This window comes from Phycodurus eques, chromosome 4 (assembly GCF_024500275.1).
Source record: "Phycodurus eques isolate BA_2022a chromosome 4, UOR_Pequ_1.1, whole genome shotgun sequence".
NCBI classification, from domain to species: Eukaryota; Metazoa; Chordata; class Actinopteri; order Syngnathiformes; family Syngnathidae; genus Phycodurus; species Phycodurus eques.
Genome location: NC_084528.1, coordinates 29,485,127 through 29,501,887, shown reverse-complemented (window position 1 = coordinate 29,501,887; position 16,761 = coordinate 29,485,127). Strand labels below are relative to the sequence as shown.

The 16,761-nt window shown below is 41.3% G+C and overlaps 2 protein-coding genes across 2 annotated transcripts in view; one reads left to right on the top strand and one right to left on the bottom strand.

Annotated features, from left to right (window-relative positions):
* Positions 1-229: 229 nt before the first annotated feature.
* On the bottom strand, positions 230-16,240 carry ankrd28b (ankyrin repeat domain 28b). The gene is made up of 28 exons (XM_061675152.1): positions 16,008-16,240; positions 13,679-13,762; positions 13,298-13,376; positions 11,044-11,114; positions 10,712-10,912; positions 10,034-10,121; positions 9,584-9,726; positions 9,221-9,433; positions 8,813-8,891; positions 8,620-8,734; positions 7,668-7,750; positions 7,534-7,597; positions 7,336-7,404; positions 6,290-6,430; positions 5,929-6,040; positions 5,809-5,835; positions 5,134-5,208; positions 4,816-5,017; positions 4,626-4,713; positions 4,429-4,546; positions 4,067-4,286; positions 3,412-3,499; positions 3,246-3,329; positions 2,992-3,137; positions 2,818-2,900; positions 2,575-2,657; positions 1,721-1,812; positions 230-1,632 (listed from the first exon to the last, which is right to left on the bottom strand). The coding sequence occupies exons 1-28, from the start codon at positions 16,032-16,034 to the stop codon at positions 1,349-1,351; spliced, it is 3,159 nt and encodes a 1,052-aa protein (XP_061531136.1). The 5' UTR covers positions 16,035-16,240; the 3' UTR covers positions 230-1,348.
* A 203-nt stretch (positions 16,241-16,443) lies between these two features.
* hdac9b (histone deacetylase 9b) overlaps positions 16,444-16,761 on the top strand; it is a 39,162-nt gene continuing 38,844 nt past the window's right edge. The window contains exon 1 of the mRNA XM_061675148.1: positions 16,444-16,464. The gene's annotated coding sequence lies outside the window, so the exon portion shown is untranslated. The remainder of the gene's footprint in view (positions 16,465-16,761) is intronic.

Sequence of the window (16,761 nt, the reverse complement as noted above, 5' to 3'; positions counted from 1 at the left end):
AAATATTGAACACATTTCTACTGTCAACTATTAACTAAGCCAAACACACACACACCAGGCAACCAAAAACGGTAGAAAATGACACCTAAATTTGAATGAAATTGCCATATATGAATTTATTTCAATAAAAATTTAATTGCCAAATATACTTTCGAATCTTTGGAACTGTTACATTACATCGTTTCAGTAGTTGCTTTGGGTATTAAATGCAATACCTAATGACGAGCCATTTCCATAAATAACTCATTTCTTTATTACCCGTAAAATATACACCAATCTCAGTACTGAAATAATTCATTGCAACTTTGACTCACAGTTCTTTCTTTTGTTTATATGTACATTGCAGGTATATCCCACCTGAAGAAAACTTTCATAGGAATCCACATATTTCCAGTTAATGTCTTTCTACAGAGGAAAGTGGAGAATTTCAAGTGTGAGATTTGAGTGGGTTCTTTTTGCGACAACAAAGCAAGAAAACCACACTGTCTAATAGTCAAATAAAATCAAAACACTGTTCAGTCCTTGGTTTATGCCTGTACCTCAACAGTGGCTCAGTGCCTTTCACGAACACTTCCATTACTTAACTAGTCACTGTGCTTTTACAGCTGCCTCTATACCCCCCTCAGTCACTAATGAAGGCACAAAATGAGCACATCTATAGGACTCAAAAGTACACAAATAATTTATTCTTGAGACTAAACCGTGGTGGATAGATCAATACACAAGGGTGAGTGAGGTTGATCAACATTAAAATAACATGATGTAAATAATTGTTCTTTTCAAGAGGATAGGGAGTTAAAGACAAGGATAGGAGATTTTAATTTTTTTTTTTCTTCCTCTCAAACATTCCCACAATTTCCTTCCTGTGTGAAACGGGCTTGAAAGGACAAGTGCATTCTGAAAGAGAATGTGTAGAATCTACCTTAAATTCACACAAACATTGAAAAAAAATTTAAACTGGCTGCACCGCCTCCAGGAAAACCAACCAATACACCCTCACAAAACGAACAAACTCATGTACACTGAATTAAAATTAGGTTAAAATTCATCCGCATCTTTAGGTCCATGCTGGTTTCGCTTTCTGTGAGGTGCTACTGTCCTTCTGTCAGCATGTTATTGCAGTAAAAAGGTCGCTGTATGCCCATCGAGTGCAATCACTTAAATAGTGAGTCAGTGTAGCCTTGTATCAGCTGGAAGGACACCTGGTGCTAGATGAGGTCGGGAGGGGATGACTTTTAAGGCTCCTGAAGGGGCTCGTCTCTTCTTCGTCTGCCCTACCAAGCTGGCCCTGGGTGAATTTTAAGACACCGTGTGTGTGTGTGTGTATGTTTCACGCAGATCTTGTCCTTCAGTACGTCTCTGAGTCAGAGTCGTTGAGCTCTTCGTCTTTGTAGAAGACATCGCGATGGCTAATGTTGTTGAAGCTGCAGTAGGAGCTGTGCTGGCCGTGCAGCACAGGAAGGCTATCGAAGGTGATGCTCTTGGAGGGGCTGGTGGTGTAGTGGTTAATGGCACTGAAAGGAAGGGTGGCCGCCGGGGTGCAGGGTGACACAGGCATCATGGTGGCCAGGATGAGGGCGAGGCAGTCTGCCACGTCTTTGTTGGGGGCACAAGCCAAGGCGGGTGTGTAACCTGAGGGAATGATCACACACACACACCAGTGTTTATTGTAAAATGTAACAACATTTGTCTATTTCTCGAATGTTAAAAATACATTTACCATTCTCATCGACTGCAAGGACACTGGCTCCTTTTGCGAGCAGCTCTTGCACCACCACCGTCAGGCCATTCCTTGCAGCTACGTGCAGAGGCCTTGAAATGAAAAAAAAAAGAAGAAAAGGATTGAGAAGAAGGTGGAGCTGCAAAGGGCTGGAAAATGTCTCATAATTTTCCATGGGAGGTTTCCCAAAGGAGTTGGGCAATGTTAATCGGAATTATTGATAATTAAATTAACTGAATAGCTCAGAGTCATATTTTTGACATAATATATAATATACAAACAAAAGAAATACATTTTGTCATAAGCTGACATGCATGCAAACAGTACTCAATACTTAAAAATACAGGGATCTATTTTTTTTTCCCACCAATTTTTAAAAGGTTTGGTTTAATTTCAGCACGCTAGGGTGGTGATTAACAGCTGCCTCTGAGGTTTGGGGCTCAGATCTCAGCTCAGGCCTTTCTGTGTGGTATTTGTACGTTCTTCCTTTGCTTGTGCAGGGTTTCTTCAGGTACACTGGCTTCCTCCCATATTCCAGAAATTCCAAAACATGCAAATTAAATTAAGTGGAAGGCTCTACATTGTCTACAGGTATGAATATGAGCGAATGGTTGGTTGTCTATACAGGATGTGACCTGTGATTGACTGATGAGCAATCCAGATGGTACCCTGGCTGAAATGTACTCTCTTTAATTCACATGTAAAGTTTTCTACTTTTCCAACAGTCCTAGAATTTTGCATCCCGAGTTGATAGGGAGGGCCATCGATACGAGACGCATCCTGAATTCAAAATGTCAAGTTGAATTCATTAGTCTGTTGCCAGACACATGACAACTATTTCAAGTGATACGTACGTCTGTAAGGCGGCATTAGTGGCATTTATGAGGTTCTTATCTGAAATCTTCTCCAATATCAACAAGGCACTGGTTTCATGTCCCTGTGGAAAAAAAAAAACAAGAGGAGTTTTACTGGTGCTAAAAATGACCAAGTAGCCAAGAAATCACAAGTTAAATCAAATAGCGTCCATTTAGCATACGCATGCAAGAGTACATGCTATTAGTGAAACACAGCCCTCTAGTGGTTAAAACTGTACTGACCTTACTACAAGCAAGATGAAGCGCAGTGTTCTTCACTGCATCCTGAATAGTGAGATCTGCTTTTGCACTACTCACCAGGAGCTCTTAACAGTGAGAAGGGCACATATAAGTTGAACTCAATAACATTTGGATGAGTTTGTCTCTGGCATATTTGCTTGTGTGCAGCCTGCATACCGACAGCGTTGGTTTGGCCGTTCTCGGCAGCCATCATGAGCGGGGTCCTCCCCGCGGCATCCACACTGTTGACCTGAGCGTTGTGGCTCAGCAACAGCTGCAGACACTCAACATGGTCAGTGAAGGCTGCAGCATGCAGAGGGGTCCTGGACACAAAACAAATGACACAAATCGCAGTTTAAAGCTGATAAAGTAATAACCTTATTGAAAAGGTTTCTCCAACATCGAAGTTGATGACAGACTCCAGATTTCACCTGTTTTTACTGTCTTTGGCGTTGACAATGGCAGGGCCCATGGTGTCTATTAGCATCTCAGCAGCACCTTCATTGTCACGGATCCTTAAGAGAGAAAAAATATATATTTTCGAAACCGCATCTGACCTTACAATCTGTCATTTATTGTAATGATTTGGTAACTTACACAGCACAGTGAAGTGGGGTAAAGGGATTGCCTTCTGCTTTTTGGAAAATCTCTTGTTCCAACAGAACCTCCACGCATGTATCATGACCTTTAAGAAAGAATCAGGGTTTACTGTCAAGCTGCGCCAACATTGTCCAAACATAGCTGCATTTGCTTATTTAGGATTTTAGTAACTTTTCTTTTGTTTTATGAGGGGGGACCACTTTAAAAAAAAAAAAAAAAAAAAAAAAAAAAAAATATATATATATATATATATATATATATATATATATATATTTTTTTTTTTTAAAATTTAAAAAAATCTAATGATTCAAATGAAATTCTGCATTCCTAAATCCTAAATATGTACAGGAGTCCTCGGTTTATAAGGTTCTCAACATACTATGTTTTGAAGTTGGGAATGACGAGCAATGAACTAGTTCACGCAGAGATGTAAAAATTATGTCGGCACAAAGATATATTGTTTTCCACAAAAATATTTACTGTAATTTTGACTATACTACAGCATTAGCGTTGGTTACTGATGGACTACAATGCGTTCCTACAAATTCAGATGACTTAACCGTCGTAGGAACGAAACTGCGTCATAAAGCGAGGACCCCTAGATTAGTCAACATACAAACATGCCTATCGTCAGTTTCTTTTTATACCACACCATTATAGCAGGACCAGTGCAGCGGTGTGTAGCCTTGGCTGTCTGTTAACACTGGAGGTGTTTCCAAAGACTGGGCAGCATGCAGCAGACCTCCTAGTACACCAATGTGTCCACATGCTGCTGCCAGGTGGATGGGTGTGCGGCCTTTACAGTCCTGCACCAGAAAGCTGGCACTATGCTGAAGCAAAGCCTCCACACATTCCTCGTGACCAGTCACAGCCTGAAAATAGAAAATAAAAATTAAAATAATCAAGAACAGATATGAGTGTTGTTACAGATGCCGGCCTGGAATGACGGATTTTTAAAGCTTTTATTACATGACTGGTTGTTTTTACTAAGAGAAAAGGGAAAGTCACACTCACTCCTCTATGCAGGGCAGTCCTGCCCCACCTGTCTTTGGCTTCTACACCGGCTCCCTTATTAAGCAAGGAATATACACAGTCTGTGTGTCCACTTAGAACAGACAGCATCAGAGGGGTTCTGAGAATTTTCAGAAAAAAATGTTAAATTGTGCATAGACTCGCATCTCGAGGGAGTATAGCAAATAACACTGACTTACTGTCCGTTACCATCTTGAATGTCCACTGCACTTTGAAGATCAGCATTTCCAATTAGCAAACGTAAACATTCTGAATGACCATTAGTAGCTGCGGGGATCGATAAACAGTTCATTTGCTTTTTTGTGTATGAGTTAATGAATTTCAAAACATAAAAGTAAACTCACTAAATGATTTACCCCAGGCCCATACCTGCAGCATGAATAGGAGTTCGCTTTAAGGTAAAGTCTTTGACCAAGATGGAGGCACCCTGGTTGATTAAAACATCCACACACTCCACATGGCCCTTAAACGCAGCCAAGTCTAGAGGTGTGCGCCCTTGGCTGTTTCTCACATTCAGGTCCAATAGAGACTGCACCAGAACCTCCATGGCTTGGTGGTGACCGTGGTATGCCTGAACACCACAAACAACCGTCCAAATATTAGGGGATAACATAAATAAAATAATAATTAAAAAAGCTAATAAGAATAATAAAGAGAAATGTTTTGAGTGCAAAAAATTTGACTCACAGCAAGGTGCAAAGGGCTTATGGGAGCTCGGACTTCAGAGTCATTGAGGATGTCTGTCCCTGAGTTTTCCATTAACTGGTATTACAAAAACATATATATACATCTATATATATATACATATATATATATATATATATATATTTGGATGGCTTTGGAGGTCAGTATCAAATTAATAAATTCAGCATTTCCTCAAATAGTGGCCAAGGGTACTTATTTATTCAACTGGAAAAGTCATTTATTTGCAGTATTTAATGGAGGTTACATTTTGAGAGGAGACCTTAATTTACTTCACTGATTTAATACTTGGCTATGGGTGGAGCTGGACACCCATTTATTGGTCAACTGAGAATCGTTACTATCATTTTTATAATGGGAACACACCTACCTGCCAAAAACAAAGTAGCCAAAGCAGACAAGAACAAGCGCTTTTGCAACGTTACGGCAAGTTTGTGCCTGCTGAGTGGCTGTAAACCGATGTGAAATTCATTGTTAATGTTTTATTCACTTTCTGATTTGTTTCCTCTCAGTCAAGTTCATCCCAGGCTTGGTATGTGTAAAAAAACAGATCAGACAACAAAGAGAACAGATTTTTTTTTTTTTTGTTTAGGGGACGGAGAAGCCACAATTTGAGGATATACTGTGTCTACGACAAGAAAATTCACAAATTCTACTCACCTCATCTAGAGGTGTTTCACTTGCCATCTAAAACAGTTGGGGAAATTAAGCAATACCTTTATCAAGACAAGCAGGTACAATGGGTTTTACACAACATGCAGTCAATAGTGACGCTCTTACCAGCTCCAGACAGAGGCGATGTCCATATGCAGAGGCATAATGCACAGCATTGTAGCCCTGATTGTCTCGGATCCCTGGATTTGCATCATTTCGCAGTAAATATTCCAGGCACCTTAGAGCCAAAACAAATATTCTTTATAACTTAAAGTCAACCATTTATTTATTACTCAACATCAACAATATTGCAAGCAAAGCTATAGCGTTCAATCATTAAAAAAAAACTATAGATATCATAAGCCTCCTATAAAGCTGCCGCTTCTTTTGAATTTAAAGAACTCAAAAATGTGTGTACAAAATGTAATGACATCACGTGTCGCTTCATTATTATGACATGTTCAATAATAGTCAGGGCATTACTGACTTTCCATCTGTGTCAGAAGCGGCGGCGTAGTGAAGCGGAGTGCAGCCCCTCTCGTCAACGTCGTTGACACTGGCCCCAGAGCGCACCAGCGCAAACAGACACTGGTAGTTACAGTTGGCAGCAGCGTAGTGCAGAGAAGTCCTGGAAAGACAAATGTTGCTTAGCTGACTGTTCAAACTAAACCGCAAAACTACCAAAGCAATTAGCCATTAAAGGAGCTATGGTGTCTTAATGGTCCACATTTCACTGACAAATTGATTTTGTATTTTTTGCTCAAGAAAATGAAGCTGGCAGTCATTTCCAATACAGTGGACCTGACTATTTGAGGGGGATAGTGACCGAGCCAGACCGCGAACAGTGAAAATCTGCAGATAATTGACAGTCATTATAATTGCATTAAGTAAAAAAAAATAAACATTTTAATGTATTAAAATGAAAATTCAGTCATTAATTAAAATGGTGCTAACACGTCACGAAGACCAGCCCTGCATTTCAAAGTGCACATGCCGTGCACATCCTAGTCCCTGTCAGCCGAGCTGATTGCCTGATGGCAGGTGTCTATCATGTTGACAGCCAGCGGTGCCCATCAGAGTTCACAATGACATAAGGCGCCATGCCACCTGTGGTATCTGCTAACTGTTTTTCAAAGGTGAGTGATGCAATCAACCCAAGAAACTCTTGAATATAGGTGGAAATGAATCGCCTTAGGTGGCCGCTCTCTGCAAGGAGGCATTGCAGTGATTGATTCTCACAAAACAAGCCTACACAAATTTATCTGACCTCATTATTTTCACTCGGTGTTGTCTTAAAAAAAAAAAAAAAAAAAATATCCAGACTTTGAATATAGGCAACAATTACGCCCTAGGACTTGCTTGTGAGCTAACCGAGTACGTTCAACTAGTACAGGGAAATCAGATATTCTTCTTGTGCTGATGTCACAGACAGAAAGCAGGTTTTCGACCAAAATGTGGGAGAGGGAGGATTCATTCTTTTTTAAGTGCCAATGTTCACAGAAATAGAGAGCTCGTTTAAACATCATCACAAACCTGCCAAAGCTGTCCTTTTTGTTTAAGTCTGCCCCCGTGTTGAGAAGTAGATTGAGACATTCCAGGTTTCTGCAGAGATTTACCACAGACAACATGATAAATTATGGGCTTTTATTGTTAGGAGTGATTAAATGACTGGAACATAAAAAATAATAATAAAATAAAATTAAAAAGCAACATTTGGCTGTAATGACTCACCCTCCAGCAGCTGCGGCTTGTAAACAAGTCCTTCCAAAGTCATCAGGAGTGTCTATATCAAAATCTGATGAAAAAAGGATGATGAACAACAATGTGTAACTCCCTTGCATGATAAACTTTCATATTGAAGTTACCTGAAGACAGAAGCTTTCGGCAGCAGTCAGAGAATCCACTGAGAGCAGCCAAATGCAGTGGGAACATACCGTGGACCCCTCGTCTGCAAAGACTTTCTCATGGTTAGCGTGTTGTCAATGCACGCAATGCGTTTTTAATAATGACGCTGAACAATGTCACCTCCTATATTAGAATTTATGTCAAGTGAAACTGGTGTTTAAAACAAAATTTACAATTACGGAGAAATGCAACGAAACATCAAGAACTGAGACGGACGGACTGAGCGCAACATAGCTCCCCGGAACACTAACACGGACGCACACGATCATACGATTGTCACTGGAAGGCTCATCGCCGGAAAAGTTAAGCATCTCCACATAATGAAAGATCGTCTATACTGTGAAGGGAACTCATTTACAACATACGATAAGTCTCCACACTTTAATTCATGTGAAAAACTATTGTTTTTTGGTTCTACTGTGTTGGTTAGCCACAGAGTAACCAAGAGAGAAGCTCAGCTGTTAACTTGTGAACGACAGCACCTAAAACAAAGATAATTACGGTTACAGTCGTACTCTTTTTTTTCCTGATGGGAAAATGGAGGCGTTTAGGAGCCACAATTCATCATATTGCGAGGTGTTTACATATATTTGGTTACCTTATTTAGCTACATGAGATAAAGAATCATCTTAGTGGGAGGCAGTACAGGAGTTACTGACTCAACTCCCAACCACAAAAATAACTAAACTGTTCAATTACGTCACTGACTGACTTGAATTGATTATGTACCCAATACATTTAAATCCATTTTGGTACATAGATATTGACACGTGTGAGGATGTAAACGGTCTAAAATATTTTTAAAGATCAATGTGATTTCAGTTCGCAAATCTTCAGAATCATTTGTATCATTATGGTTCTAACTTTACTTCAACAACAAATTTGGTACATTTGTGGACAGGCTTCACTCACTTGGTGGTGTCAGCTCTGTTGGCAATGAGCGTGTTGATGAGCAGCTCGTGTCCGTATCGTGCAGCAATATGCAGCGGCGTATTTCCGTTCTTATCCTCACAGTCAACCTCAGCCCCTTAAGGGAAATAACACAAGTCGTGCCTATGAGCCAAAGTACGAGATGCAACATTCAAACCGTTTCGGACAAGCTCACCATTTTCAATGATTGCTAGAGACCTTGAGAATCTTCCATGGATTGCTGTCATGTGGAGGGGAGTCTTTGCATCCTTACTCTAAATTAAAAAAAGAGAAATGCTGGTAAAATATGCAGCTTTTTAAAAAGGGCTTTTAGGGTTAGGCTGAAAGGTTGTATCAAGGTAATTGGAAGGCTTCTTTATTTCTATTTTTTGTTTGGTGTTTCCTTATTTATGCCAAAGTCTAGTTGACTCAATTCAACCTTTGCAGATTACCATGACCTGGATGACTATATACACAGACATTTAAGAGTTAGGGTTAATGTACTGTACAGTTAAAGTACAGTCACACAAATAGATGGCCATGGTTTTGCAGTGGAAGAGGGTAAAGCTAGTTTTTGGAGATGCCCTGATGAAGGTTCACGCACCTTGATGTTGACATCAGCCCCATTGCAGACAAGCAGCTCCAGACATAGCTTGCCTTGCCGGGAAGCAGCAGTAAAGTGGAGGGGCGCAAAGCCCTTCTCGTTCACCTGGTTGACATTCGCCCCACACTCTATGAGCTCGTTCACCACCACATCTTGACCGTTATAGCAGGCCACATGGAGTGGCGTGTTGCCGTACGCGTTAGGCTCATTGATCTTGTAAAAACAAAACAAAAACAAAAACAACAGCAACCTATTTATAGGAGTTGGCTTTACAAACACCACTATGTTTAGGTATAGGACAGTGTGATGCTATTTCATATCTACGCATAACCCATTGACATTCCAATCGTGGGTGGAACTCACATCAACCGCCAGGTCCAGGAAGTATTTGACAACACTGATCATCCCACTGGAGGCAGCTGCGTGCAGAGGTGTGTACGATTTCTTATCTTTGCAGCCCACTTCGGCTCCATGAGACGCCAGCAGCTTTACCACTTCAATGTGACCTGAAGGTTCAAATGACCACCCATATCAAAGCATCAACTGCACTGTCACTAACAATGTTGCTGCTGTGATGGAAAAACTTACATAACTTAGCCAGTAAAGCTACATAACAAAACATAAATTACATGTACAACATATACGGATAATGAAAACACAGATCCACGTTTCTGGTACTAAATGTTTAAAACATACAGTTTTCATCAGACAGCAATGATATGTACTGTATAATATATTTGATGCCTATAAAGTCCTGGCTCCATGTTACACAGAGCACTAATTATTTAACAGAGCAAGTGGATTTATTTTTACCCATGTAGGCTGCCCAATGGATTGCACGCCGGTCCTTCTTGTCGAAAGCATTGATGTTGGCCCCTCTCGACAGCAAGAGCTGCACCATCTGACAGCATCAACAGGGACAGCCGCAGAAAAGAAAAGAAAAAAAAGCAATGAGTCATGGGCTGCTCAACACTGTGACTGCAACGTCACTGCATTTCAACATTGGACTTGAATTAAATAAATAACTCATACCTAGGAAAAGTATTTTTTTATTTATACAGGAAGTCCTCGAGTTACGACGTACTCGACCTACGACGTTTCGACTTTACGACGCCCGTGCCTCGTCTGCCATTTTGTCCCAGCACCATAGTGTTTCTGCTTAGCTAGTGCATCGCGCTTGTCTGTGTTTGTGCGCCGGGAGTATCTTTGCCTTTTTCGCCCTCCTTTTTTCCACTCTCAGCACTAATGGTAAGTACAGGTAAGTTAATTTAACAATTAGTCTATTATTGTGGTTGTAGTTTGGAGTGGTGTAGAGGTGCATTGTAGACAAACAATGTAAGAAAAATATTGCCAGTATAATTCAAAACCACAACTTGTATTTTTATGGTATTACAGAAAGAGCAGCGGAAGAGAGGTTCCACACCAAAAATAAATGGGTGAATTTGTGAAAAGTGAACTGCAAATAGATTGGGGTTCACTCCGCTGTAATACCTCCAGGTGACCACTGAAGGCTGCATGGTGCAGCGCAGTCCGGCCAGCTCTGTCCGACACGTTCACATTGCTGAGCAGAGGGACGAGTGCTTCGGCACAGCGGACTGCTTTGTTGGCAGCCGCGATGTGTAGCGGCGTCTGCCAGTTCTTGTCTCGGGCATTTACGTCTGCAGAGTGTTTCAGCAATACTTGCACAGCCTCCTGCCACAACATGTCACAAACACATTTACTGTATAATTTAACACGATGTTTAATGTTCAATATAGTGCGCAGTCGCAGGTTTGTGCATGCGAGAGAAAGAGAGAGACAGAGAGAGAAAGACAATGTCATACCTCGCTACAGGAGGCAACAGCTCGATGGAGAGGAGTGAGCCACTTGCTATCTTTGGCATTTACTCTGGCACCTACAGCACAAGTCAGAGGGCACTGGCAGTCAGTTTATTTACAGACATTTATGGAACAACAAACTTGAACATAGTGATAAACGTCCAAATTCATACAGTGGAAACCCTCCAATTGTACAGGGTTATACAGTTTGGACAATGAACACAATTTTCATGAAAAACATGCTTTGAGTCACACAAAAACGTGTCATTGTCAAAAAATGCCATTTGTGACATCATGTGTGATGCCACGTAGTTTCTTGAGATTTAGTCAAGCCTCACGGGAAGCTTTTTTCCCTCTGCGGTGCCACCAGATGGCAAAGAGAAAATGTGATGACAACCATAGAACCCGAAATGGAAACTTATTGAAACGTAGCAGTAATGAGTAAGGTTGCATGATGTACTGGTACTGAAAAATTATCGCAATAGTTTGTTGTAAAAAACTGTATTGTACCATTTCAGTATCGGTATTTTTAAGAGTGGCTGTGTGCAGTTTAACAAATAGTGAACAATTTTCCAAATAAGAGGCAAAGCATGCTTGGTTGAAGCAGCGAGGCATCCCTGTTGTTGCCAAAACACATTATTGGTGATTAATTATTGTACAGTGGTAAAGTTGAGGCATCAAATAGTCGACGAGTCAGTTCAACACCTACTCAGCAGCTGCACGAATCATTTTATTTTTGTTTAAAAGCTTAACTGCCATGCATTTTTTTCTAATTCATTATTTATATCAATTTATAATTGTATTTAATAATAATTCTTATTTAAAATGGTCCATGGCCTAATGTTATTTAGAATTCATAAAAATCTAAATCATTTGAAATTCAATGTTTTGCCAGCTATTATTCCACTGCTTTTACTGAAGGTTTGTGGTTTTTGCCATAGTACCATTTCAGTATTGGTAACAAGGTAACTTATACATGTAGAGCATCAACGTCAGAACTTTGGTATTGTAACAAAACTAGCAGTGACAAAGGTAATACACATAGTCTCTAAAGCGACAATAACAATAAAAATAGTAGAACAGTGTAGAACATACACCGAAAGTGAGGTGGATATTATTGTTTTGCATACTCCCTCCCGCTACATGTTTTTCACTGTTATTGCTAACAGCACTTAAGTAAGAATACATCCCCTGTAGAGTTAACAAATGCTTTATGATGGCAACAGTTTGACCCTATATTAGTGCCACACAGTTAGAAACACTATCCATCCATCCATCCATCCAATTTCTGAGCCGCTTCTCCTCACTAGGGTCGCGGGCGTGCTGCAGCCTATCCCAGCTATCATCGAGCAGGAGGCGGGGTACACCCCGAACTGGCTGCCTGCCAATCGCAGGGCTGGCAGCCAATCGCATACAAACAAACAACCATTCGCATGCACAGTCACACCTACGGGCAATTTAGAGTCTTCAATTAATGCATGTTTTTGGGATGTGGGAGGAAACCGGAGTGCCGGGAGAAAACCCACGCAGGCACGGGGAGAACATGCAAACTCCGCACAGGCGGGGCCGGGGATTGAACCCCGGTACTCAGAACTGTGAGGCTGACGCTCTAACCAGTCGTCCACCTTGCCGCCGTTAGAAACACTATTAAGGTTTAAATGTAAATGTGTCTACAGTGCATACAAATGAGTGTATCCTCTTTTAAAACTAAGTGTTTTATCATTTTCTTAGTGGATGCAAGGACAACAGAAATGTTTATTATTATTAGATGGACTTTTTGATGAATTCTTTTGAATTAGGTTTTGAATCTTAAATTTAGATCTATTGGCGTGTCCTCATTTCTGCATCATTAACTGATTTTGTTAGAAAAGTTACACATTTGTGTATGCAAAAAAAGTCATTTGCAATCATTTATGGGAATATTTTGTAGTATAAACTGTTTTTTTTTTTTATTATGTTGAGCACTGTGCATGCACAACTTGGCTATAATCATGTCTTTGATTTTAGCAACACGTGTCCCCATTTTCAAAATTATCATCGACAGCAGTACTCTAGTAAACTAAGAATTTTCAAGATCATAATAATAAATTGTCTCAAAAAGGGGGTGGTTAATGAATGAATTAGGTCTGGTGTGGAAGTCGTGAGGCAATGTTAGTATTTGTATAAAGGGTGGGACCACATCACTCACAACTTCTACTTTGCAATCTGCCGCACGACCCAAAGCGATATGTTGATATTTGTATTGTAACATTAAGTAGACCTGAGAGGATCAGAAGTTCTATAATTTCTGCATCTCCAAGGTAGGCAGCAGCATGGAGTGGCGTCCGCTTCTCATTGTCCTGGAAGAAGAAAGACAGGCTACTGTAATACAAGTCTCCACGGCCCTGATAAGTGGTGAAAACAAGCAATATGTTTTTCAAGGTCATTAATCAAAGCCCCACAAAGATCACCCACATAAATAGTGGAATAAATATAGTGTGCCACTTGGAACACGAGCAAGATTGAATAAACACCCACGCCGAAGCAGTGAGGAGTGCAAGAAAATAAAGGTACGGAACACTGCTATTTTTACAATGAAAAGAAATGAAAGGACACGATAAAGTGTTATATTTGGAAAAAAGAAAACAGTCAGGGAGATTACCTGGGCATTCACGTCCTCCTTTTTGAATATAAGTGAGCGCACTTCATCAGGGTCCACATTGAAAATTGCTTTCAGCAAAGCAGGCTGTGGAAGGAAAGAGCATTCATTTCATTTCAATTTCTTTCGAACGCTGACATATGGGCACCTGCATACTTGTCATTGCAGTAGTTCCCATTAAGTGAAACAAACGACAAAAATCTAACCCCGCAGACCTCAGCAGTAGGAACCTCTCATCCTCAAGAATCACTATACAAACCCGACTCATCTGTTCAATGTCATCAATCCCCCCCACCCCCCCAAAAAAAGGTTATATGATAGTAAAAGATCCCACAATGAGAGGAAATAATGTATCAGATAATACAAAGTTAGGTGGAGTACTCAAGCAGGCTGGTTTCTACTTTCATATGCACATTCAAACCAAAATGATGACACATAGCCACAAGATGTTCCTTTGGGCCCAGTGACAACAAAAGTGACATGTGTTAACAGTCTTTGGAGGAATCAAAGTCCAGTCACCATGTAAAAATGATCCCAAAGTTGTTGGCAGTACAAACAGCACAACACAGCTTCATTTCATTGCCAGAGAGGACGAGAAAACGCTGCATAACCCTCCTCCTGTTGTAACTTTACACATCCTTAGTCGAGGAAGACCAAGCGCATTATTAGGTTGGTGGAGTGGTAGACACAATAATCAAACAGGTTGTCTGTTGAAGATTGATTTATGGAGCACACTTCTGGCCTGGCGGCACGGTGGACGACTGGTTAGAGCGTCAGCCTCACAGTTCTGAGGACCCGGGTTCAATCCCCGGCCCCGACTGTGTGGAGTTTGCATGTTCTCCCCGTGCCTGCGTGGGTTTTCTCCGGGCACTCCGGTTTCCTCCCACATCCCAAAAACATGCATTAATTGGAGACTCTAAATTGCCCGTAGGCATGACTGTGAGTGCGAATGGTTGTCTGTTTGTATGTGCCCTGCGATTGGCTGGCAACCAGTTCGGGGTGTACCCCGCCTCCTGCCCGATGACAGCTGGGATAGGCTCCAGCGCGCCCGCGACCCTAGTGAGGATAAGCGGCTCAGAAAATGGATGGATGGACTTCTGGCCTCTTAAAAAGCCTTCTCATTAATAATAATTATCTTTCTCTGCAATGTTCACGGAACTCTGCAGGGCACAACAGATGCTACAATAATCAATTAAAGCTAACAAGTGGGTAGTTGTGTTTCTCACAGTCTCATGTTGACATTTTCTGTGTGGGACCAATCTGCGTTTTGTTTTTAGCTGCTGTAGGAGATTTTCTTTACTTGTCCAGAAGCACAACTGCGCAGCGCCTTGCCTCATTCAAGGCCTCGAACACGGTCACCATGGAGACAGCTCTTTCAGCAACCACACAGGCTAACAGAAGATCATTAGAGCAACTGATGTCAAGAGGCATACACATGCGTGACACAAGAATAAATGCTTTAAATAACGACAGCAGATGGACGACACTTTGACACCTCATACTTAGATTGTACCCGATGCACGTTAACTCTATGTAAGTAATAAGAATCATAACAACTTGGACACAGTTGCATTATTTAAAATCGGGATTTTGTCCAGCCTTTTTATAGATGACAAGACTCATGTACAATACTGATATACAGACGCTATAAACAAAATTGCACCCAGTCAAGTAGTATACACATGGGAGGTCTTTACCAGTTTATTAACTGGTTTCATCGAAAAAGCATTCAGTTGGTGAGCTGGCACCATCACGGTGGCACAATAGCATTTTATATCCCACGTATCCTCACTATTTGTACCTTATTTGTTTACACGGCGCAGAGCAACAGAGGCTACCACGAAATGTCACAAGCATGTAAACGTCACGGTTAGTAGCTGAGGTTATGTTGCCATGGTACGCGTCTCCGACAACGTTCCAGAATCAGAATCCCGTTTGTGTCATTTACTAATAAACAAGCTTGAATAAAACCACTCAGGGCAACTTATAACTGTTTTGGACAGCACGCTAACTAGTCATGGCTTACCTCATTAACTGTGAAGGGGGACTGGCTAATTGTTGGAGATAAGCAGTTTTCTGGTTGAGCATGGGTGTCATGCATAAGTGATAGGCATCACCATTGTAACAAAAGCTTTGCTCGGGTTTTGGTTAACCCACTGTGATGTCGCGAATGAGCGTATAGCAATTCATGTACAAAAAAAACAAATTCAAACGATTCAAACTAGCGAGAAACTCAATTACATTCCACTGGAAAAACTGAAAGCCAAGCTAGCACTAGCCAGTCAAACGCTATCTTGAACTTCTCTGTCAGCTTTCGGCACGGCGCTCTCACCTGGTCTCGAATTTTGAGAACCACCATATTTCTGTGGGTTTCAGTGGTCTCATGCAGACTCGTAAAGGACTCCCGGTCTCGTGGCCAAACAGCAGTGTTTATTCTTGTCGCTATCGCTGCCGCTCTGCTTGAGGCCTAGCGTGACGCTAGCTTAGCTCGCTTGTTAGCCCGCTGGCCTGATTTGCATGCAAGTCAACGACGAGCGGAAACTCCACAACATTACCGCCGCCATATTCCACCTCCCAACAACAAGCAATCTAATTGGTCAAATATTTTCCCAGAGCTAAAGAAAGGAAGCGATTGGCTGTTGTTCTTTGACGCATTTCAGATGGATCGTTAGGTTTGGCAGCACGTGCGATGTCGATTTGAAGGGCGACAAGTCGTGCTCTCGTTTTTTTGCAACTTTCAGATTCTTTCGAATGGACGACTTCTCTAAAGGTGTTCCAATTGAATTTAGGTGAGAAATTACAAAATGTCAGCGTTTGATCCTCTTTTACTATGGACCACTATTTAATGAAATCGAAACATTTCTGATGGGGCAGCATATCGCCCGGTAGAGTGGTCGTCTCCCCAACTCGAAGGTTGTGGGTTCGACCCTCTGCCCTTCTGACCATGTCGAAGTGTCCTTGAGCAAGATGCTGAGCCTCCAGTTGCTTCTGATGCTGTGGCAGCAGTTGGTGAATGAAAAGACAGCGTTAAAAAGCACTCTACTGTATAAGTGAAAGCACATATTTACCATTTGCTAAATGAGAAA